Source organism: Trichosurus vulpecula, chromosome 7 (assembly GCF_011100635.1).
Source record: "Trichosurus vulpecula isolate mTriVul1 chromosome 7, mTriVul1.pri, whole genome shotgun sequence".
Taxonomy (NCBI): domain Eukaryota; kingdom Metazoa; phylum Chordata; class Mammalia; order Diprotodontia; family Phalangeridae; genus Trichosurus; species Trichosurus vulpecula.
Window position 1 is genome coordinate 50702482 of NC_050579.1, and position 23171 is coordinate 50725652.

At 37.8% G+C, this 23171-nt stretch overlaps 1 protein-coding gene across 1 annotated transcript in view; it reads left to right on the plus strand.

Annotated features, from left to right (window-relative positions):
* The window catches only part of SPAG17 (sperm associated antigen 17), a 263389-nt gene that overhangs the window by 21127 nt on the left and 219091 nt on the right, over positions 1–23171 (plus strand). Inside the window, exon 2 of the mRNA XM_036767111.1 lies at positions 13976–14116. Coding sequence (XP_036623006.1) covers positions 13976–14116 — 141 coding nt within the window. The remainder of the gene's footprint in view (positions 1–13975; positions 14117–23171) is intronic.

A 23171-nucleotide genomic window follows, 5' to 3' on the forward strand; every position in this document is an offset into this window, starting at 1 on the left:
CAGGCTTCAGGTATTTTATTTGTTTCACGGACCCCTTTGGCAATCTGGTAAAGCTTATGGACCTCCTTTCTCAGAATCATGTTTTGTTTTGTTTTTAAACACATACTTGAAAGAAATGCTAAATTTAAGTAGATGTAAGTAAAAATAAAAATGTAGGGGTTTTTTTTCTCTCCAAGTTCATTGAACCCTCTGAAATCTATCCATGGACCCCAGATTAAGAACTCCTGATCTAAATTTTAAGTTTTAGAGTAATTGTGGACCTGAATTCTTAAGACTGAGTTCCCTTCACCAGCGAAGTCACAGGTCTTGTGTAATAATATCATTATAATAATTACTAATATTGTCAAATAATAATTAATAATAAATTATAACCAATAAGTATATATTTCTTGCAAATCATGTTCTTCCTGATATTTCTCTTTACTGTATTCAACATCTTTGTTTGTGGCTGAAGTTTAAGTTTTTTCAATAAAATATTTATTAAGCTCCTACTGTATGCAAACCATTGTATAATGTTCCATGGGGGATATAATAATAATAACTAACATTTATATAGTACCTACCACATGCCAGGCACTGTGTTAAGTGCTTTGTGAATATTACTTCATTTGAGCCTTACAGAAATCCTGGTAGATAGGTAGTATTATTATCCCCATTTTACAGATGAAGTAGTTGAGGCAGACAGCATTGAAGTTACTTGCCCAGAGTCACACATACAGTAAGTATCTGAGGCTGGATTTGAACCCACATCTTCCTGACTTCAGACCCAGCACTCTATCTACTGAACCACCAAGCTGATAATAAGTATATATATATATATATATATATATATATATATATATATATATATATATATATATAAAATAACTGTTCTTCCCCTCAAGGATCTTACCAGCTAGTAATATTCTCTCTCATCAGACTACCTAAAAGTCCAGGACAAGTTGTCTTCCCATTTGTGTACAGCAGTTTTTGACCTTTCTGTTTAAGAGATATTGTTGACAGTGATGATTTCTATTCCAGACTCCCAATGACAAAAGGAAAACTTAGAGTGCTAATGTCTTCCCTAATACTGGGATGACATAAGGTTAGAATTTTCATGGTGACACGCAAGCAGCTTTCTTTCATGGGTTGCACAGATGGATTCTGGTCTGTCCTGGTGAAAGGAGGACCCACATCAGGGAGATCACAGGCCCATCCAAGGACCAAGGAATGCATGCGACTGTATTTATTAAGGACTTTCTTTCAAGGACCAAAAGTATTGTTGAAAGATGCCAGTTAGCAGATTTGTTTCCTTATTGAAGAGAAAGTTATTTTACAAATTAACTGTCCTTCACATAAATAATGGGCCTTTTATGTTATAAAAGATTTTTAGTGTGTTTTGTCTTGGTTCAGATTAAGCCTTCCCCACAAGACTTATTACACTATACTTTGATAACTTAGAAAGATCTGTGATTTCATCCATGCTGGTATTCATCAAACTGACACAAATTTTAAGCTTCTCTACAACTTTTCATTGTTGTGGAAAAGACCATATCTCTCATGCTTATAGACATATGAGCAGCAGAAGCTTTATTCAGTAACCTTAAGACACGCATAGCTGTGGGAAGTGGTCACAGTGAGTTTGGGTGTAAAAAAGCAGAAAGATATTCAGGATTCCTGTTCTGTATGTAATGGAAGCCAGTTTCTAACATGGAGGGAACCATTCATGTCAAGAGAGATTCAGGGATTTCTTTCTTTTCTCCTCTTCTCATCATTGTGGGTAATTCTTATCTATGTTCTTCTATAATTCTTCCATCAAAGATCTACCCAACATGTTGGAGCCCTCCCTGCTTGCTCTTCTAGTATCTCATCAATACACTCAGACAAGTTGAGAGAGAATGTGGTTTAACAAAAAGAGCTCTGGATTTCTGGACCTTTCCTGGACCTCAGTTTCAAAATAAGAAGACTGAGAATCCAGTCAGAATCCTTGGACTATATCTCTCCAGTCCCTTCCACTATGAATGTAGCCAATGATCTTAGACTTAGAGTACAAATTCATTTGCTAACACTGTTGAGGAAGAATGATGGAAAAAAATCATAAACAATATTTTCTCACTTAAAAACCAAAAAAAAATGCTTTTGAGGAAAAAAAAATGAGCCAGAGGAAAGTTTTGCATGAGATCCATCTAAAACAGATTATCTGAGAGCATGTTAGAAGATTAGGAAAGGACAGCAATAAACAGTTACAAAGTGGAACAAATGTGTCGACACTTTTACAATGATGTGTTCTTGCAGGCAACAGTGAATGGGCTGCTAAATTTGAACCCTTCCTGCTCTGTACCTGACATGCTGTGTGAAGATACAGTAATGGCATACAGGAAGAGGAAGGCAGAAAGAATGTTTTGTACCCAACCGAGCACTTTCAGAATTAATCCATAAAGTCATTATAATGCATTCTATATCAGCTTTCAAGATATTTCAAAGAGGAGATAAGACTGACTTGATGAAGAATTGGAGGCCTTGCCCCAGGCCTGCATAGACCAACCCATCTTGCCTGTTAGCCAGAACCTGGAATTTGCCACCTGCTCTGATGATCCTCCTCCTCTGCCGCTGCCCCACCAATGCAGAACCAAAGGCCCTCTAGATCTCCCTCCCCCACACTGGAGCGAGCCCCAGGGCAGAACTGACCTAGCTGAGAAGAGGAGGGTGAGTGCCCCAAGTATATCCCATCCTGCTATAAGGGTCCAGGGCCCAAGACTCAAGGTTAGGGACTCACCATCTGTTACATGTTTCTCAGGAATCCATAGTCACATTAACATTAAGATTGCTAGATGGAAGAGTGTTGGAATATACTACCACATGACTCCACTCAGAGTACTCATGATTCCAAGTCATGGACAGCTTAGCCTGAATCGCCCTTTCTGGCCACCTCTTCCCACTTTCCTCCTACCCATCCATGTTAGCCTTAACCCTCTTATGCCTCTGGAAAGTTCCATTCAAGGGTTAACAAACTGTCCTTTATATTAGACCTGTAGTCTGCCTTAACTTTTGTACATGCTATTCCCCCAATATAATATAAGCTTTCTGGGGGTAGAGATGGTTTTATTTTTTTGTTTGTTTGTGTAGCTTCAGTATCTATCACATTGCTTATGACATAGTAGGTACTTAACAAAAAGAAAATTTCAAAAAAAAGGAAAATATCATCAATGGTGTTTTATTCAAAAAAGACTGAAATGACCTTAGAAATTATTGACCAATATTCCTGCTTTTTTCCCCTATAAAATCTTTATGAGAACTGTCTTTATATGTCAAATATATCCCCATTGAAAAGAAGAGAAGAGAAAAAAGTCAGAATGTTGCAGCTGATTTTCTACAGTATATTTATGGTCACACAACTGGCTAAAATGTGTAACAGATATCTGCTTCAGAAAGAGAGGTTTTAAAGATTTTGACTTAGTAGAGCCCATGGCAACTTTAGAGGTTCTCATAAAATGTCTCTCTTATACGTATTTCAAAAGTATATAGTTTTTAAAAAGTCCAGAGTGATAACAATGTTCAGCATTCCAACGAGCATCGATGTCAATTGAGATGTTACACAAGAAGCCATGTTTTTGCCAGTAGTGTATGCCAGTGTCCTGGAAAATGACCCAAGCAAAAGAGGACTTCAAGCTGATGGCAAGGTTTTCCAGATGTTCCCATTCACAGATGACATCATACTAATTGCATCTTATCCCTGGAGTACTACAAAGCAGCTCCACGAAACCACATTAATACTAAAGAGATTAGTCTAACCATACATGCTGGAAAAACAAAGTGGATAAAAAAATGTATATTGCCCAGATTATGACACACAGCTGGGTGGGCAGTGTGTTAAATAATCTTCCAATGTGTGTATCTTGGACAACTGATGCAAATACATAATGTATTAGGCTAAGAATGGAGTAGGAGGCAGCAATAGAACAGGATTACATTTGGAAAACTGCCCAGGGCTTTCAATGGCTCCAGATGGCTCATTACAGGAAACATCCATCTCTTTAACACCAGTATTCTCTTGGTAACATTCTACTCTATGTCTACCAATCCTAGGACATTCCTTGAGAGACATTACTAATGAGATCACTTTGTTCAAAAATCCACAGAGTGTAACATCAAGCAATGTGTAGGGTGAATAATTCAAATTGAATTAATATTAATTCATAAGAAGTGAAAGTACAGATAACCCAAAGAGCAGTATCCAAATAGATGATATCATGTGACCAGTGACCACTTAGTAGTAGTTTAAGAAATAGCTAAAACAGGTCTGATCTCACTACCACACAAAATAGTTAATATACTAGTAGAAGAGTGAAGATTAATAACTATGCTCATGAGTATCGTTGACCACAATTAGAGAAGACAGAGTAGTATGACAGAAAAAGCAACAAACTTGTTTCAATTTCTGTAACCTCCAGTTACTAATCTGTGTACCTGAGACAGGTAATTTAATTGCTCTGATCCCCACCCTTTATCTTTAAAATGGGGAAATGGCTCCGCTCTCCACCGAGAGAGGCAGAGAGTAGTGATGAGGTGGAGTGCCAAGGCTGATGAGACCTTACAGGATGTTGGGTTTATCCCAATAATGAGTTTCTTGGGGCATGATGGAGAAGTCAGTTAGAGAAGACCCAAAGTAGTGCAGTCATTACAGTAATAAAAACTCGGGTTCTCCTGATTCCATAACCAGCACTTTTATCCACTTGTACCACCAGCTGCCCAGGCTAAGAACTCTAGTATTGTTTAGATCTATACAGAATTTCTAACTTTTATCACTCCTGCAGCATATGTTGACATATAATCTGCAATTATCTTCTGGGGGACATTTCTATCAGTAAATCAAAAAGCATTTATTGGGGGTCAACTATTTGCCAGACACTGCACTAAGTACCGAGGATACAAACACGTAAATAAGATAATCCCTTCCTTCAAGGAGCTGACATTCTACATGGACAGATAACATGTTCATATATAAGTATATACAGAATATGGGATAGGTATTGGACCAATGATTTCATCGGTAGAGAGAAGGCTCAGGTGAGAAAACTCCTTCCACCAATGTAGAATGGCACCTCCTCTGCCACTTAAAGTCTTAGAAAGTTATTTAGAGCCCTGAGAGGTTAAATCCACCCATCAATCAATCAATACACATTTATTAAGCACCTGTTGTGTGCCAGGCATCACGTTAAGCACAGAGTTCATTCAGCCAGCATGTGTCAGAGGTGAGACTTGGACCTTGGTCTTCCTGGATGGCCATCCATCATACCATGCAGATTCCCCTGCATCAAAATAAACACAAGCTATTTTTAGAGTGAGGCATTTGCCGTCTAGGAAAATCAAGAATAGCTTCATGTAGAAGGTGGTACCTGAACTAAAGTTTAAAGAAAATTAGGGATTCTAAGAGGTAGCAATGAGGAGGGAGTATATTTTGGGGGCACTGCCTATGCAAAAGCATAGCAACTGGAGATGGAATGTCATGTATGAAGAACAGCTATTTGGCTTATGGTCAACATGAATATTGCAATTCAACATTTCCAAGTAATCCATGAAATAATGTTTCTAACTCTCTTATTTCTGAAAGCTCATAAGCCAACCCTTTAATTTGGCTGCGACTTTTTATTTCTTCTGATTTCACAGTACAGATAGTTTGTCAATATGGATATATTGACTTCCTCCAAAAGTACATCAATATGTTTGCCACTGGACAGAGATCTCACATTTAGAGCACCTGTCATTAAACTAATGTTTGTTGTTATTCATTTGTTTCAATTGTATCTGACTCTTCGAGATCCCATTTGGAGTTTTCTTGGCAGAGATACTGGAATGATTTGCCATTTCCCTCTCCAGTTCATTTCACAGATGAAGAAACTGAGGCAAACAGGGTTAAGTGAGCTGCCCAGGGTCACACAGCTAGTAAGGATCTGAGGCCAGATCTGAACTCAGGTCTTCCTGACTCCAGGCCTGGGACTCTAACCACTGTGCCACCTACCTAACCAAAACTAATGTTTAGCAGATTTAAAAACCATGCAATCCTTAGTATGCACTACTTGCTTTTCCAGCACTATCTTTGAGGAAGCAAAAGGGGCTGCATGGAACGAGGGGCCAATTTTTATTATTCTTGGGTTCCATAGATTGCCAAGGCACCTAAAGCCTTGCAAAGTACTTTACATATATCATCTCGTTTGATCCTCACAACACCTTTGAGGGAGGGGCTATTATTATCACCCTTTTACAGATGAGGAAACTGAGTCAGAGAGAGGTTAGGACTTCCCCAGGATCCCATAGTAAGTAAGTTTCCAAGGTGGCATTTAGAACTCGGGTCCTCCTGACTCCAAGACCCTCCTCGCTCTTATCAACTGAGCTAGCCAAGTGGAACAGTTAGGAGGCTCTCCCTTCAGGAGACTCTTCATCCTTCTAGGAGTGCTCACGGTTTGGCAAATCTAGGGCTCATTTCCCTTCACACTGTCTAACTTGTCCCTCTCTTCCCATTAGCCTGTTAAATCCAGTCACAGGGCTTGACCCACTTTGAGTAAATGTGGTCCCTTTAGCCACGGGCTTTTTGTTAACTAAGCTGTGTGAATAAATGAGATCATGCAAGTTTTGTAAACCTTGAATCACCCCTATAATTGTGAACTGTTAACATTATTCACGTTGGTGCTTTTGACCAACCCTCTTTAATAGGTTATTACATTCTCTGCCTCAGGAATCGCTTCTTATCAAACTGAAATCTAAACTCATAGGATCACACGTTTCAAGCTAGAAACAACCTCTGAGATCGTTGAGCTGAGTCCCGTCTCTCCCTCAGTGTTAGAGATGAAATACCGACTCTCCCACTCTCCCACAGCTAGTCAGTAACTGAGGCATAATTGGAATCCGGGACTTGCTGACTCCAAAGCCACCACAGCATGCTGCCCCAGTAACTCAAATAAAGGTTACATAGGCAGAGAGGATCCACTTCTAGGTATACATCCCAAAGTGGAAAGAGTGAAGAGGTGATAATTTTGCCAGACCTGGTGTATGTCCAGTTTTCTCCCAAACCATTCCCTGTTAGAGGTTTTGCTCAGTCTTTAGGCATTTGAAAACAATCTCTCCTTGGAGGCTTGGTAGGTCAAGAAACTGTAGCTGCGGACAAACGTTTATTTCACTGTTCTCCCTTATTCCTTATGGAGAACGTGAGTAAGCCCAAGCTTTGTTTTTTGTTTTTGTTTTTTTCCCCCCAGTTCTGGGCCTTTCAAAGCACAGTGCTGCCACCTGGCGCACCCCTCAAGGGTTGCGCCTTCAGAGAATCTTGGAATCTAAATTCTAAGAGAACAGAGCAAAAATATACCAGACAATATATTAAACGAACCACCCACCTTTTGCTTGAAGACCTCCAGAGATGGGTATCCCACTGCAACTCAAAGTGCCTTACTCCACTTTTGGATAAAAAGTACTATCTTCTGGAGTGAAGGTGGAGAAGGTGATGACAGATCACTCCAGTATCTTGGTCCAAAAAAAACCCAAATGGAGTCACGAAAAATTGGACGCTACCGAAAAAAGACTGAACAACACCACTTTTCTGAAGGTCCCTCAAGTTATATCTTTCTGTGTTTCTTAGGAGTCTAATAATGTCATTATTTTATAGCAAAAGTTCTTAATCGTTTTTGGATCATAGAGCCCTTTGTCAGCCTGATGAAGTCTATACATGGGCACCTTCTCAGTATAATGTTTTTAAATGCATAAAATAAAATACATAAAATTACAAGGGAAGCCTATTATACTGAAATGTGGTTATCAAAATATTTTCTTTTTAATAACTCCATGTACCCAGCTTTAAAACCTCTGTTGGAGGTTGTCTAGACCAGAGGCAGCAACACTCCCCAGTGCAGTCTGCACCAAATTAAAATGTAATTGGGAAATATTTAACAAAATAAATACAATACAACAAAGATAATATTACATTTTAAAACCAAGTCAGCATGCAGCCCAGAGAGATCCTTCTGGATGGTTTTGTGGCCCTTGTTTCCAGTTGAATTTGGCATCACTAATCTAGACCAACCCAAGATATTCTACAAAATGGGCCTGAATGGGGTCAAGAGAGTTGGAGGCCTTCCCTGAGAATTCCTGAGGGAGTGGAAGCTACTACAGCCGTGGCTGCAACTGAAATACACTTAATCTGAGGTCTCCAACAGTAGGAGGCAGAGGATAGGGGAATCAATTGAAAAGCTGGGGAAGGGGGAGGATAAAAAAGGGGGAGGAGTAAAGAAAGTATAACAACAATAGCTCCCATAGCAGGCATCTACAACAAAGTTGGGAATCCAGTGGTAATGGAATCATTGAGAACCATTTGTATAAATTGGTATCAGGGCATTCGACATAATCAATTTATAGATGTAAATGGTACATCCTTCCTCTTAGAGTAAGTTCTTTGAAGATAAGGACTGATAGTTTTTCATTTCTGCATACCCAGCATCTAGCAGAATTCCTGGCTCATTTTGCTTACTGAATGTTTATTGAATTGACTTGTAGAGAGCAAAGTTGGAAGGGTTTGAAGTAATCTGCCCCAAAGCACAATAGGGTAACTTCAAACCAGGGATTTTTTTAAAACATGCCAATCATTTAGCAAACATTTATTAAGTACCTACTAAGGACTAGGAACTATGTACAACCTGGAATAATCAGTTTCTATTTCCTACATCTTCATACCAGTTATTACCACAAGACACTAGAAATGAGCAATTGATTTGAGCTATTCCACTCCAGTTCTGTTTACCTGATGTGCCCCATAACAGTTGAAACTCTTCCATTTTCCTATCACTATCCAAATTTCCTTTCTGGTAGTGAATTAAGTAGTAATTTTCATTAAATTCGATGGTGTTAATGACAGAGCTTGTAAAGATCTATGTGTGTGTTTCTCTCTCTCTCTCTCTCTCTCTCTCTATCTCTCTCTCTCCAGTATTATCTCCCCTCTATCACTTACCCTTCATAATAAGAACTCACCTTTGTAAAACTCTTTATAGTTATGAGGCCCTTCCTTTACACTATCCCATTTGGTCCTCACAGTAAGCCTGTTTCTATTTACAGATGATCAAGTTGAAGCTTATAAAGGTAAGAAGCCTCTACTAAGGTCCTACCACTAGAAAGTGACAGACCTGAGGCTTGAATGAGCTCTTTTGACTCAGAGGTTATGAGGTGGTCCACTATACCAGATTGCCTCCTTCACTGTGACATGAAAAGAAAATTTTGTCTCTCTTTTCCTCTCTCTATCTGTCCTTTCCACCAATCACAATAATGAATCAGATATAGAGGAAAAGGGAGGATAGTAAGAGAGATAAGAATTTGTTGCAATGGAATTGAGTTTAAAAATCAACATTTTCAAATTTTGTCATTGCCAAAAATCATGTGCATAGATTGTAGGACCTGATAACCAATAAACAAATTTTCCATAATGAATGAAATAAAAATTAATTATTTTAGTCCAGTTGAGGAAGGGGGGGAAGTGTCATAAATGAATACAAATACATTTCTTCCTCTGAGCTGCAAACTAGGTTGTTGGTATTGTATGCATATGTAAATACAGAGAAACACATTTCCTCCTCTAAGTAGTATGATGGTAGTATTTCTGTATTGTTGTTGTTATCCTCTTGTTGCTGTTATCTGGTGGTAGTTGTTGGGGGTGGGTTGGGCTAGAGATTCTGGAGCCCAGAGGTTGTATTTAAATGACTGGGATGATAGATGAAATAGAGAGCCATAAGGGGATTCGAAGGGTCACTTCTACTTGACAGTGAGACAGAATCTCAGGTCGAGTCTTTTCTCCCCACCTACACCCAAGTTCATTCTTCAAAGTAGCCATTCACTGAACAAGAACCAGAGAAAACCTTTGTAAGAGCTTGTTCATTACATGAGGTTTATTCTAAACAGATCAACCTTTCTTATATATTTATAATGGTCCTTGCTGAAATGAGATTGTATTTTATGAGAATCATAGAATTTTAGAACTGGAAAGGAAATGAGAGGTTATCTAGTCCAGTCCAGCATTTTACAGAAGAAGAAAGTCAGGTCCATAGAGGTTAAGGGATAATGGCATAGAGCTGATGAGCTAACACTTAGGTTTTCTTTGTGTAAAGACAGCAGGGTGTGTCCCTGACTCATAGAAGTATTTATTTCATACATTGGCTCTAAGAGAAGGATATTTGAGTAATTGTTTGGGATACTTAATACTTAATACTTAAAAGCCATCAGATAGCACTCTACCCCCTACGCTACCATCTCAAGTAACTGCACAGGTGCAAACAGGACCTAGCAGCTATAAATATTGAGTCCCTTTTCAGTCTCTCTTTATGCACACAGACAGGACCTCCATGGTCCCACTGTATTCCAGCTTTTCATATTAATGGCTCCTTGGATTCTTGTTTAATCCAAATATATGATTTAATCCTATAAAAATTACAGTTCACTTGGATCATGATCACCAGCATCCCACAAGGTCTTAATGCCTTTCACAACTTAAGTGAATCGAAAGGAGTATTCATTCAAATATGGATTAAATTATATTTGCAAAGTAAAATTGAAAGTGAAAAGCATAGCATTAAAACCAATCAAGGAGCATAAATTCAGAGCTAGAAGGGGTCTGAGAGGCCACGCAGTCTAATGCCCTCAGTTACAGATGAGGAAACTGAGGCACAGAGTGGTTAAGTGTCTAGGGTCACACATATAACCTAAGTCATTCTGACTCTTAGCTTATCCATTGTGCCATGTCAGAGTTATTTGTATTGGTCTGAATTTTCCAAGTTCCATTCTTCCACCCTCTTTTGCTGTGCACTATGTACTTCATCCCAAAATAAATGCTTGGTCCCATAATCACAAGAGGGATGGGAAATGGGGAAAGAGAACTTTGTCTCACCTCTGTTCCATAAACTCCATCTCATTGCATTCCCAAGAAAGATTATTGATACCAGCTCCTATCATGACAGCATTCACAACCTGACTTCCATAGTTTGGTCACTGGAGGTTCAGAGATTACACACCATCTCTAGCACCTTCTCTCAGTGGTTGCCACTGCATTCCCACCTGGGAATCCATGTCCCCAGCTCTGTCCACAACCACTTAACATTCTGCAGTCTGCCTTCCCAATGGCCTCTGAACTCTCTTCTTTGGGGTTTATACTGGACCTTGTCAGAGGTGATCGCACCCAAGAGAACAACACCCTCCATAAACTCAATGCATACTGTGGCCCCAGTCCTTTAGGAAGACCCTTTTTTTGTGAATAGGAAATTAGATATTATGTTTTATTAAGATAATTATATTTCATTTATTATTTATTTTATTTGTAAGAAGGAAGAACAGGCAGTATGGTATGCTAGAAAGAGCAGTGGAAGAGATCAAAGAAGAGCTGGGTTCAAATCCTGCCTTTAACAGTTAACTCTTCCACCGGGCAAGTCATCCAATCCATCTAAACCCTTGATCTTCACTTGTAAAATGGGAATTAGGATAACAGAACCCACTTCACAGGGCCGATGTGAGGTTCAAATAAAATAACAAATGCAGAGCATTTGGCAAACCTTAAGATGCTCTCTAAATGTCAGCTATTGCATCTGATGGATTGAATTTGGGTTCCGTGGTTTCAAGGAGCTTCCATGACTAACGTATTTAACATATCGAAATGTAAAATTTAGCCCGGCTTGTGTTTGTGACGTGTGAAAAAATATTTATTCACTAATAACACGTCGTTCTAGGATATAATTCCAGAAAACTGTTCAAAGTGCCTGAATTAAATCTTTATTAGGAAGTGTCCTCTGCCGGTTGGGAGAGCTGAGATGTTTGGCCCGATTCTGCCCCCTTGTGGCTGTTTCAAATCACAATTATTTGTTTCACCATATGCTTCTTGGTCAGCCCTGTGCATTTCAGATAGAGCCTGCCTGGGTATAGCATCATAGAACTTAGAGGCCATCTAACACAACTCCATCATTTTACAAATGAGGAAACTGAGGCCCAGAGATGGAAAGTCATTTGGTTGAGGCTGCATAGATAATGAGTTTAGACCCAGGATCTCTGATTCCAACCTAATCGCTCACCCATCAGGGCACGTTAGACTATCTTGTAGATAAAAGTGGCTTCTGTTAGGAGAGTGTAACCTTCAGAGCAAGACTGGACGCAGAGAGTGAAGAATCAGGGGATTAATGTGTAATCTGGTGGCTTATTGCCTTGGTCCCACAAGCTTTCTCCTGATCCCTTACTGCCATGGCCTTGTATCCTTCAAGGCTTAAAATCTTGACTGCTTCCATATTAAGGCCCCTAACTAATGGATAGAAAAATGGTCCTGGAGTCAGGAAGCTCTGAGTTCAAATCCAGCCACAGACACTTGTGCGGCCTTGGGAGTGTCATTTAATCTCTGCCTCAATTTCCTCGTCTGTATAATAGGTTTAATAATAGCACCTACCTCCCAGAGTAGCTGTGAGATATTAAATTAGTTAATATTTGGAAAGTCTTTTATAAACTTTAAGGTTCCATACAAACACTACCATTATTCCTCCTCCTCTTGTTATTATTGGCATTATTATTATTAACAAGAAGTTATAGTTCCATTGGAACTCTGCACAGGATATCTTCTACAGCAGTGGAAGACATCTTTCATAAACATGTATCTTCCCATTTAATATTCTTCTGAAAGTGTGGCCTTGGTTCCCGAAGAGAATTCCTCGGTAAGTTTGGTGGTGGTGGTAATGGTTGTAAAATGTAACCCAGCATTAGATCTCACCAATAATATTACTAATACCCAGAGGAGGTTAAACTGAATGATAAAGGACCCATGATTACACTCTTGTGAGAACTGGTTGAAGGAAATGGGAGTGTTTAGCCCAGAGAAGAAAGGTCTCAGCAGAGACAGATAACTATCTTCAAATGTTTGAAGGCTCACCATATGGAAGAAATTGTTGATTTATAGGGGTGTCAGACTCAAATCTCTATGGGTCACATAGAGATTTAGAAAACCACAAATTAATATTATCTATGTTGTATTACATTTTTATTCATTTCGTTAACATTTCAACCTCTCCTGATTACATTTTAATCTGGTTCAGCCCATGCTTGGGAGTTTTGTGAATTGCGAGTTTGATACCTCTGTTCTAGAAGTAGTAGAAAAAACAAAGAAAGAAAAAAAAATAAATCTAAGTTGGATATCAGGGAAAAACACCCTAATAATGATAACCTTCCAAACTAGGCTGGGTTGATTCAGGAACCCATACACATCCTCCTCAGTGGAGGCTTTTGAGTAGAAGCTAGCTGATGTCACTCACTGAATATCCTATTTCAAATATGGACTGCATTGGATAACTTATGCAGTCCCTTATATCCTTGAGGTAAGTGACTCAGTGGCTCCAAATAGTGTTCTTCCCACAGCACCAAGCTACTATACTCAGGGATGGAAAGGATTTTTCAGTTGTTGCTCATTTGTTTCAGTCATGTCCAATTCTTCATGGCCCCATCTGGAGTTTTCTTGGCAAAGACACTGGAGTGGTTTGTCATTTCCTTCTCCAGTTCATTTTACAGGTGAGGAAATGGAGGCAAAAAATAATTAAGTGACTTGCGCAGGGTCACATAGCTAGGAAGGATCTGAGGCCAGATTTGAACTCTCCAGGATGAGTGAGTCTTCATGACCCCAGATCCAGGGTGCCCCCTAGCAGCCCCTGGAAAGGATTTTAGAGATCATCTCCAACCCTCTCATTATATAGATGAGAAAATTAAGGCCCAAAAAGGAGTAAGGCCTGTGTCAGGTTTCCACAGCCAGTAAGTGTCTGAGGCTGAATCTGAACCCAGGTCTTCTTAACTCCGCCTTGTATATACCATGCCATGCTTTTGTCCCACTCATAAAAGGCAGACCTGGAATCTGACTCAATTCAGGGCTTTCCCCACACCCCTCCCCAGCCTCCTCTTTCTACATTAGAGGCAAGACCACCTGGCAAGGCAATGACAAAGTCTTCCTTTTCAGGCTGACTGGAAGGGCTGCATAAACTTCGTGGTTGGCAACCGGATTGAGGATGATCTTCTTATTAATGCCCTTGCTCTTGCCATCAACATGCCCCAGAGGAAGCTCTTCAGCCTGGTGTCGTGGGATAACATCCTTAGTCAGGTATTTGCAGTTCTCTGTTACCAAACTCATTCAAGGTTAGATTATCTCCCTATGAGAAAGAGATTCTTAAGTGATGTATACACTTTAGATAATAGTTTCAATAGAGCATTGAAACCAGGAAAAAATAAAAATAGGATGGGCTGTCTCTTGAGAAAGTGAGCTTTGTCTCGCTGTTCATTTTTAAGCCCAGGCTTGTCAAGGATGTTGTAGATGGGCCAGGAGAGGCATAGGGAGGGAAGTGGCCCTTGGAAGTCTCCTCCTCTCTCTTCCTCCTCCTTCTCCTCTCTCTTCCTCTTCCTCTCTCTCCCCCTCTTCTCTCTTCCTCCTCCCTTCTCCCCTTCCTCCTTCTAAGATAAAATCAAGAGTAGATTAGAATAGCATTTATTCATTGGAGGGATATTATGTCACTCAACCATTTGTTGAAACACTTGCCATGTGCCAGGTACTGACACAAAGAAAAGCAAAAACAAAGTTCCTGCCCTCAAGGAGCTTATATTCCAATGAGGGAGGAAGCATGCAAACACTAAAGTACATACAAGATACAGACAGTGTAAATGGAAGGTGATTCAAGAGAGAAAGGGGGAGGGAAGAGAGGAGGAAAGACATTGGGAGGGACAGGGAAAGACCTCATGCAGAAGGTGGGATTTACGCTGAATTTTAAAAGAAAATAGGGAAACTAAGACACGCATGTGAGGAGAGAGAGCATTCCAGGCATGGAGGACAGTCAGTTTAAAAGTACAGAATTGGTAGATGAAGTAACGTGTGCAAGGAACAAGAAGAAAGCCAGTGTCACTATATTATAGAGTATGTGGAGAAGAGTAAAGTATAAGAATACTAGAAAGATGAAAAAGGACCAGGTTGTAAAGAGGTTTAAAAGATAGATGAGTTTATATTTGATCTTGGAGGTATTAGGGAGCTACTGGGGTTTATGACAGAGAAGGGGAGAAAGGGAGAATGTGTGACATGGTCGGACTATATTTTGGGAAGATCACTTTGGTAGGTGAGTGGAGGATATACTATAAAGGGAAGACACTTTTTATGGATATTACAAATATATTCAACAATTGTTTATTCACCTAATATTTAAGTACCTATTATATTCAAGGCATTATTAGGTCAGGATATTCCACAGCACCTGCTTCAGCTGCCTTCATGGCCATTGGAACAAATTATTCTCATCCACCCATTCTGCCAAGGAAAGTCTTCACATGCTTGGGGTAGACACCCCCCTAACTCACCAACAGGTTTGAGACCCCTTGGTAACCCTCAGCCTGATTTAGCCAAAACAGTTTCCTGGGGGGTGGCCACTGTGCATGCTACAGTTTCTTGGAGCCACAGGTGAGAGTTGGATGGAACAGGTGGACACCAAAAGTGGAAAACATCCCTGAAAACGGCTTGGCAGCCATCACACCAGAGGTACTAGTCTTTCCTGAACACACCCTACACCTCAAGGTGGGAGATCCATTGATCATACAAAAGCTGACTGAAATTTTCTATATTATGTGGCAAGAGGAGGTTATCCCCCAGAAGTACAAGGATACCTCTGTTGTCCATCTCTATAAAGGTAAAGGAAACAGGTTTTCCTGTGACAATCATGGGTGGGTGGTCCTATCAGTCATTGCTGGCAAGATTCTTGCCAGAGTCCTCCTTAATAGGCTGATCCTTCACCTGGAAGATGGTCATCTACCTGAGAGCCAGCATGGCTTCAGAAAGTTGATAAGGTGTTTGCTACCTAACAACTCCAGGAGAAATGCCAGGAGCAGAACAGAGGTCTGTACACAATGTAGATCTGATCAAGGCCTTTGATACTGTTAGTTGTGAGGGCTTATGAAAAATTATATCAAAATTTGGTTGTCAGGAGAAGTTCATCAGCATTGTACATTAATTTCATGATGGCATGCTTGCCTGGGTTCTAATAATGGACAATGCTCTCATGCCTTCCCAGGTCAGGATAGTGGCAAAGAAGCAGAAGACACAATTCTCACCCTCAAGGACCTTATAATCTAGTTCAAGATAAAAGGCAACAAAAATATGAAAATTCTGATACATAACAGTACAAAGTTTTATTTCTTTTTTTAAAACTTCTGGATTATAATAGAAGAGAGATTTCAAGGCAGAATGCAATTAACTGACCAATACATTTTGAAAAACAAAACAAAATATGACTTTAGAAATCCATAGAAGAGAAACATCATAGAGGAGTGTATTGCTGGCATTTCCAGTTCACATAGTGACTTAAAAATTATCTTGACACAAAGTCAGAAACCAGATCCTAGGGCTGAAGATATGAGTAAACAGAAGAACCTGTCAGACACTTAAGGAGTCAACGGAAACACAGAAGAAGAAACCCTTCAACAAAAACAAAGAGGGTCTCAGGAAAAAAAAATAACTTGGCCACAAAAACTCCAAGTCTCAAAGAAATTAATTGAAAGGTAAAAAAATGAAATTATAAGTGAAATGATAATGCTGGTGGTGAAAAAAATTGGAAGGAGAATAAACAGCTTTGAACAGAAGGTGGGAAGAATTATAAGTAAATAACTCCGAAAATTAGAAAGAATCAAAGAGAACTCAACAACTCCAGAAAGAAAGAAAAGAAACAAGAAATAAAATGAAATCAATAGATTAAAAAGAAGAAAATATAAGGAATGTATGATGAAAAACATATCTAGGAGACAGAATTAAAGAATCTTCAGACTCCCTGAAAACCGTGATTAAATAAAAATTCTGGGCACTATATTTAAAGAAATCATAAAAGAAAACTGGCCTGATCTGTTAGAACCAGAAGGAAAAAAATGAGTATAGAATTGAGTTATCACCACTTCCTAAAAGAAACTCCAAACTGAAAGTACCAAAGAAAAACCAGAGCTAACATGTCATTAAAAAAACCCTACAAACATCCAGAAAGGAAGAATAGTCTAGGAACTCTTGGAAGAACCAAGGAACCACAGTAAGAATCAAAACAAGATTTGGTGCAATTAGTTTAAAGGAGAGAAAAATCTTATAATATATTCCAAAAGGCAAATAATAAAGGATTACAGAGTTCTGGATCACGTGACCAAGATAAAGGATTAGACTTTTTTTTCTTAGTCTCTACTTTCAAATATTTTTAAAAAAGATGACATGCTTCACATGCACAGATGAATACAAAAGAAAAGAACACAAGAAGCTCAACAACAAAATAGCCCCATGTATATAAAATCTTAAGAAAATTACTCCTTAAGTGCTCACTCAGCAGCCCTCACCCACCAGTCTTTATGTTACAGCAGGAGATAGAAACCAGCTCATGGACTTGTCCTTTGGGATCAGCTCAGATTTCCTGCTGCTGCATGTATTCTGCTGGTCCACCCCGTCACTGCCTCAGCATCCTTGTTCAACAAGTAGTGAACTTTAACTCAGCCTCCCTCATTAATTGAGGGAAAGCAAGAAACTTCAATCATGCTGTGCTTTGCCCAGAATGGCCATGTATGTTAGGGAACTCCAGGGTGGCAAAACCAGGAACACCATCTCACTGTCCCTAACTCTGCAAAAAGTGGCAGACAATCAATAAGTCCAGCCAAAGAACTAAAGAAAAGGGGTGCGGGGAGGGAGCAGGGGAATATAACAGGCATGGCTACACTTGAGTCTGAAGGACAGACAATGGAATCCAATTAGAATTAACCCTGTCCTCCTAAGACCTACTTGAAGCAAGGAGTAAGGACAGTGAATTCCCCAAAGATGAAGGAGGCTGAGACTGTGTTGTGATCATTCCCCAGGGAAATACCCTCCATCCAAGGGAAGGGAATAAGAAACCCAGGGAAAAGAGTAAAAACAAGGGAAGATTTCAAAAGGAATAGAATTCAACTTAGAATCTGGAGCACAAGCAGGTAAATGAGCCAAAGTAGGTAAAGATACTAAAATTAGAAGCACAATCAACAAAAACTTCCAAAAGATTATAAATTTATTTTTAAAATTGTTTTAGAAAAAGGAAATTGAACCAACATTTGATAAAACACATAACCCAATGGATTCCTAGGAGAGCATTAAACCATAGTAGGGGTTCAAGAATGATTAAAAGAGTGATAATCCTGACTGTAGAAGTTAGGAAGGAGCAAGTGGCAGAATGTATGTCCTACACAGCAGAAATAGCAGAATAAAAAAAAAAAGAAATCCATGGTGGTTACTCTTCCCAAAGAAGTAAGAGAACAATAGATTGTAAATATAAATATACTGAATTGAAAGAAACCATGGAAGAAAAACAAAAGGTTTAAATGTTTAACATTAAGAGAATACATTGTATAAATGAAGGCAAAGCTATTGATTATGAAGACAGGATTCATAAATAAAATCTAAAGATGACAGGCCTCCCACAGGAATATGGCAACTTTTTTTTAAAATCCTGAAAATCATTATTTTTTAAATAATATAAGAAAACTGCCCAGAATTTCTGAATACTAAAACAAAGCAATACTTACTGAGAGAAAACACAGATCACCTGAACAAAGTAAAAAAACAAACCAAAAAAACAAAAAAAGATTATATTTTAAGCTACAAGACACATAGTAGTTTAATGCAGCAATTCCAATTTCAGATCAAAAGTTCTGTAAGTGGCTATGAGAAAGACTTTCTAATATAAAGGAAAGGAAAACTGAGTAACATAATGCTATGGAATTCTACAGAAAGTAAAAATATATTCCAACTCAAAATGACGTGACCTACAAATTTGAGCCTAATCGTCACTGACAAAAGATGAAGAGTTTACTTGACTTGTAAATAATCCAAATAATAGAGTCAAGAGGTAAATAAAAACAGCTACCCAGGACAGAATAATTAAGAAAATAAATTATCCTGTCTCTAGAGACTATTCAAGGAAAAAAAGAGAAAGAAAAAGACTATTATGTGTTTAAAAAAAGAGACCATTAAATGATTTCTTTCTAAAAGTACATAAAAAGACAAAGATAAAAGTATAATTTAAAGAAATTGGAGAGGGAGGAGTAGGCCTAAAGTATCATGGATTAAACTTTATAACATCCCCTTACAGATTAATGCATTCTGTGAGACTAAATTGCTGAATCTAAGTGCAATGGGGGAGAGGGGAGCCAGTGAATAGAAGGGATTATGTGATACACTCTATTCAAGACAAGGGTGAGCAACAAAGGAAAGCTAACTCCTGTAGTTTCTTAGTAAAAAGGGGGACTAGAGGAGGATGGGAGAGAGAGGTGGCCAAAGGAGATATTGAAATGGAAGAAAGAAAAAAAGGATATCTCAAACAAATGAAAGTAAGTTGTGCCACTAAAAAAGAACTCCCATGACATATATTCTGTAATGTTAGAAACCTTACAATGGGTACAATCTACAGGGAACTGGTACACAAGGAGAATAGTTGATTTGAATACCATACCCCTATGGAAAAAATCTTGCTTCAGGAAAAAAGAAAACAAAGTTCTTGGGGCAACTAGCCCTACAAAAGTGGGAGGATATTGACCCAAAGAAGAAACAACATGGACTTTGAGAAAGAGAATTGCCATTGATAATCAAGCAATAAACACTTATTAAGCCTCTACTATATGCCAGGCACTGTGCTAAGCACTGTGAAAAAAGAAATATACTTGAAATGCATGATTTGAAAACCAAGGAAATCTTTGCCATGGAGCAGTACTTCTATCCTCATTACTCCTCCATCAGTTGATAGCTCAGTGGTACAGTGGATAGAGTGTCCAGCCCTAGGTCAGGAAGACACATCTTCCTGAGTTCCTGGGAGACACAGAAAAGAATAAAGCTCAAGAGGAAAAACAGGGAAAGATCTATAAAAGCCGTAACCCAAAAATTGTCCAAAAGAGAAAGCTTAAACTTGGCACTGTAAACTTTAATGCTATGAGGAACTCAAAAAAACCAAAGTAAAAATAAACATAAAAACCATAAATTAACAAATGAAAGTTAAGAATTGACAGAAAGTAAGGAAAATAAATGAATAAAGCAAGTTGAACAAATCCTTCTTGGAAAAATTTGTGGAAAAATAGCCAAAAAAGAAGTTGAAGGGAGGGGAAAAAGGGGAAGGAAGATTTTGAATTAGCCACTTAACTGAGAAGAGAAAAAAAGGAGGAAAGAAGGGCAAGACTAAATATAAGAAAAACTAGAGAAAGAGTTGACAGATGGGAAGAGGAGGGTGTTGAGGGAATAGAAAAGAGAGTCTGTGAGGATAGGATTTCCTTAAAGTAAATTAAGCACAATTAATTGTTAGGGCAGGGCATTGAATTTAAAGAGAAATAGGAAACAAAAAAGATTCCTAATTTTGGGGAAAAAATTAGAAACACAACAGGAGGAAAACATAAACCTAACTTTCGTAACTGTAAATATATTGGATTAAACTGTTCAATAGAGCGAAAAAGAATGCCACATTGGATGAAAAAAAATGAAATGTCACAATTTGTTGTTTAAAAAAAGGCATCTAAATACCAAAGAGATGTATAGAATAAAAATAAGAGGGTGGAACAAAATTTACTATGCATCAGGGAAATCCAAAAAAGCAGAAGTTGCAATCATGTTATCAGACAAAGGAAATGCAAAAATTCTAATATAGACTGAGATAAACAAGGAAATTACATGATATTGTAAGGAACTACAATGGGGGGTGGAGGGGAGAAAAATATCAGTGTTACATTTGTATGTTCTAAATGTTATAGCACCTAAATAAAAGACAAATTAACTGAATTGTGAAAAGGAAGGAGAAGGAGAAGGAGGTGGAGGAAAAAGAAGAAGAAGGGCAGAGGAGATGAAGGAGAAGGAGGAGGAGGAGGAATAGGAGAAGGAGAAGGAGAAGAAGAAGGAGAAGGAGAAGGAGAAGGAGGAGAAGAAACATTGATAAAAATAAAATAATTGTATGAGACTTTAAAGTTCATCTCTAATTGTTGGTCAAATATAACAGAAAGGGAAAAAAAGGAAAAAATGGACTTAAACCAATTGTTGGAGGGGTTAGAGATAAAAGAATTATGACACCTTCTGAACAGAACTGATAGAAAATGTACATATTTCATTGTACCATGAGGTACATGTTGGAACACAGAGAAATTTCAGAGAAATGAAAAAATTCAAAAATACTAAACACATGTTTTACAGAACATAACAAAATAAAATAGTAATTCAAGGAACACAAACAAAAGACATAGACCTAAGTGGAGAATTAATAGTGAAATTCTAAATGACTGAGTAAAAAAAAAATCAATAATTTTATGAAAGTGATAATGATGAGTCAGCATATCAGCATTTCTAGGATGTAGCTAAAGCAGTCCTTAGAGTAATAAACACACACATATGTGTATACATACATGTGTGTATATCTCCAAAATATTACATTAACAAAATAGAAAAGCGATGAATAATGGACTGACTATCCATTTTTAAAATAGAAAATAAATGAGTAAATCCAAAAGAAGTACAAAAGAAAAATCTTTGAAAATTAGAAGAAAAACAAATAAATTGGAAATCATACTATAAACCTGAAAAACAAAACTAAAAGTAGGTTCTTTGAAAAGACTTACAAAATTGATAAACCTTTATCCAACCTGATTAAAAAGAGGAGAGCAGAAAGTAAAATCACCAAAATAAAAAAAATAAGAAATTAAAAGCTTATAGCTAAAATAATTTATTCTAAAAAAGCTGAGTATAATCTTACAGGGAGAAATTATATCTTTATTAGAATAGAGGACTTTTGAGCATTCAAGAGGAATAGAAACTTTGACATGCAAGCACTGAAATCAACAGGAACCTAAAAAAGTAAATACACTCAATAAATTAGAAACCAGTAACCAATGATGAAGCAGTTATATATTATTGGGAGGAGACAGGCAAGCATCTATTTTGGAATCCAAATTATTCAGGGGTTACAAAAAACTAAAGAAGACTCATATGAGAGCTGCGTATAGTTTTGTATTTTTTGATTTTAGGAGTAGAAATAACGGGAGGGTAATGGAATACATTAGAAAATAAAAAGGAAATTAATATTTTGCATGAATTTTGATGTAGGAAAATAATATGCAACTTGGAGAAAGGGATAAACACAATAGGCATCCCATAAGACTCTTATTTGATGGACAATGAAAAGTTAAAACACATACATAAATACATACACACAAAAATGATTTGGTGAAAAGTACATTAAATTTAACAGGAATGTAGGTAGGGACATGAGGCAAGGAGAATAAATGTAGGTAAGGAATAATTACAAGCAAAACAAAATTCATTACTGGAATGTTTATCAAAAAGAAGGACTAAATATTGAGGAAGAAGGAGCTCGCAGTCTCTCGTTGGTGAAAGGAAGAGGGGCATACGATTAGAAATAAGAGAATTTCAATTATAGATTAGGAATGTTGTATCAGATTTCTTCTCTTTCTCTTCCTTTGTAAAGAGTGACATGGGTGGAAAAGAGATAAAAATATGAGAAGTTATGATGAAGGGAGATATGCATTCAACCATCATAACTGTGAATAAGAATGTTATGAATTCATCGACAAAATTGAAAAGGAAAGCAGGAAGAATTAGAAAACAGAATCCAAAAATGTACTACAGTGACACATAAAGATTCGTGCAGATTTAAAATGAGGGGCTAGAGCAGATAATATTCATCAAATGAATTAAAAAAGCAGGGATAGCAATCACGATTTCATACAAAGCAACAGTAAAAATAGACATGGTTAAAAGAAATAAACAAGGAAACTACATTATGCTTTGAGGCACCATAGATAATGAAATAATATCAATACATAATATAAATACACCAAATGGTGTAGTATCTAGTTGCAGGAAAAGATAATCAAACTACAGGGGCAAATAGATGGCAAAACTATAATAGTTGGAGACCCCTGTGTTCCTTTTAATGCTATACAAATCTGAGGGGAAAAAATCAAAAAGAAGTTAAGGTCCTGAATAGAATTTTTTTAATGTTAGTGATAATTTGACCTCTGATGATTACTAAATGGAAATAGAAAGGATTATACAATTTTTCTTATATCTACATGACACCTTTACAAAAATTTAACTATATACAAGGGCATAAAACCTTATGAGCAAAAACAGTAAAACA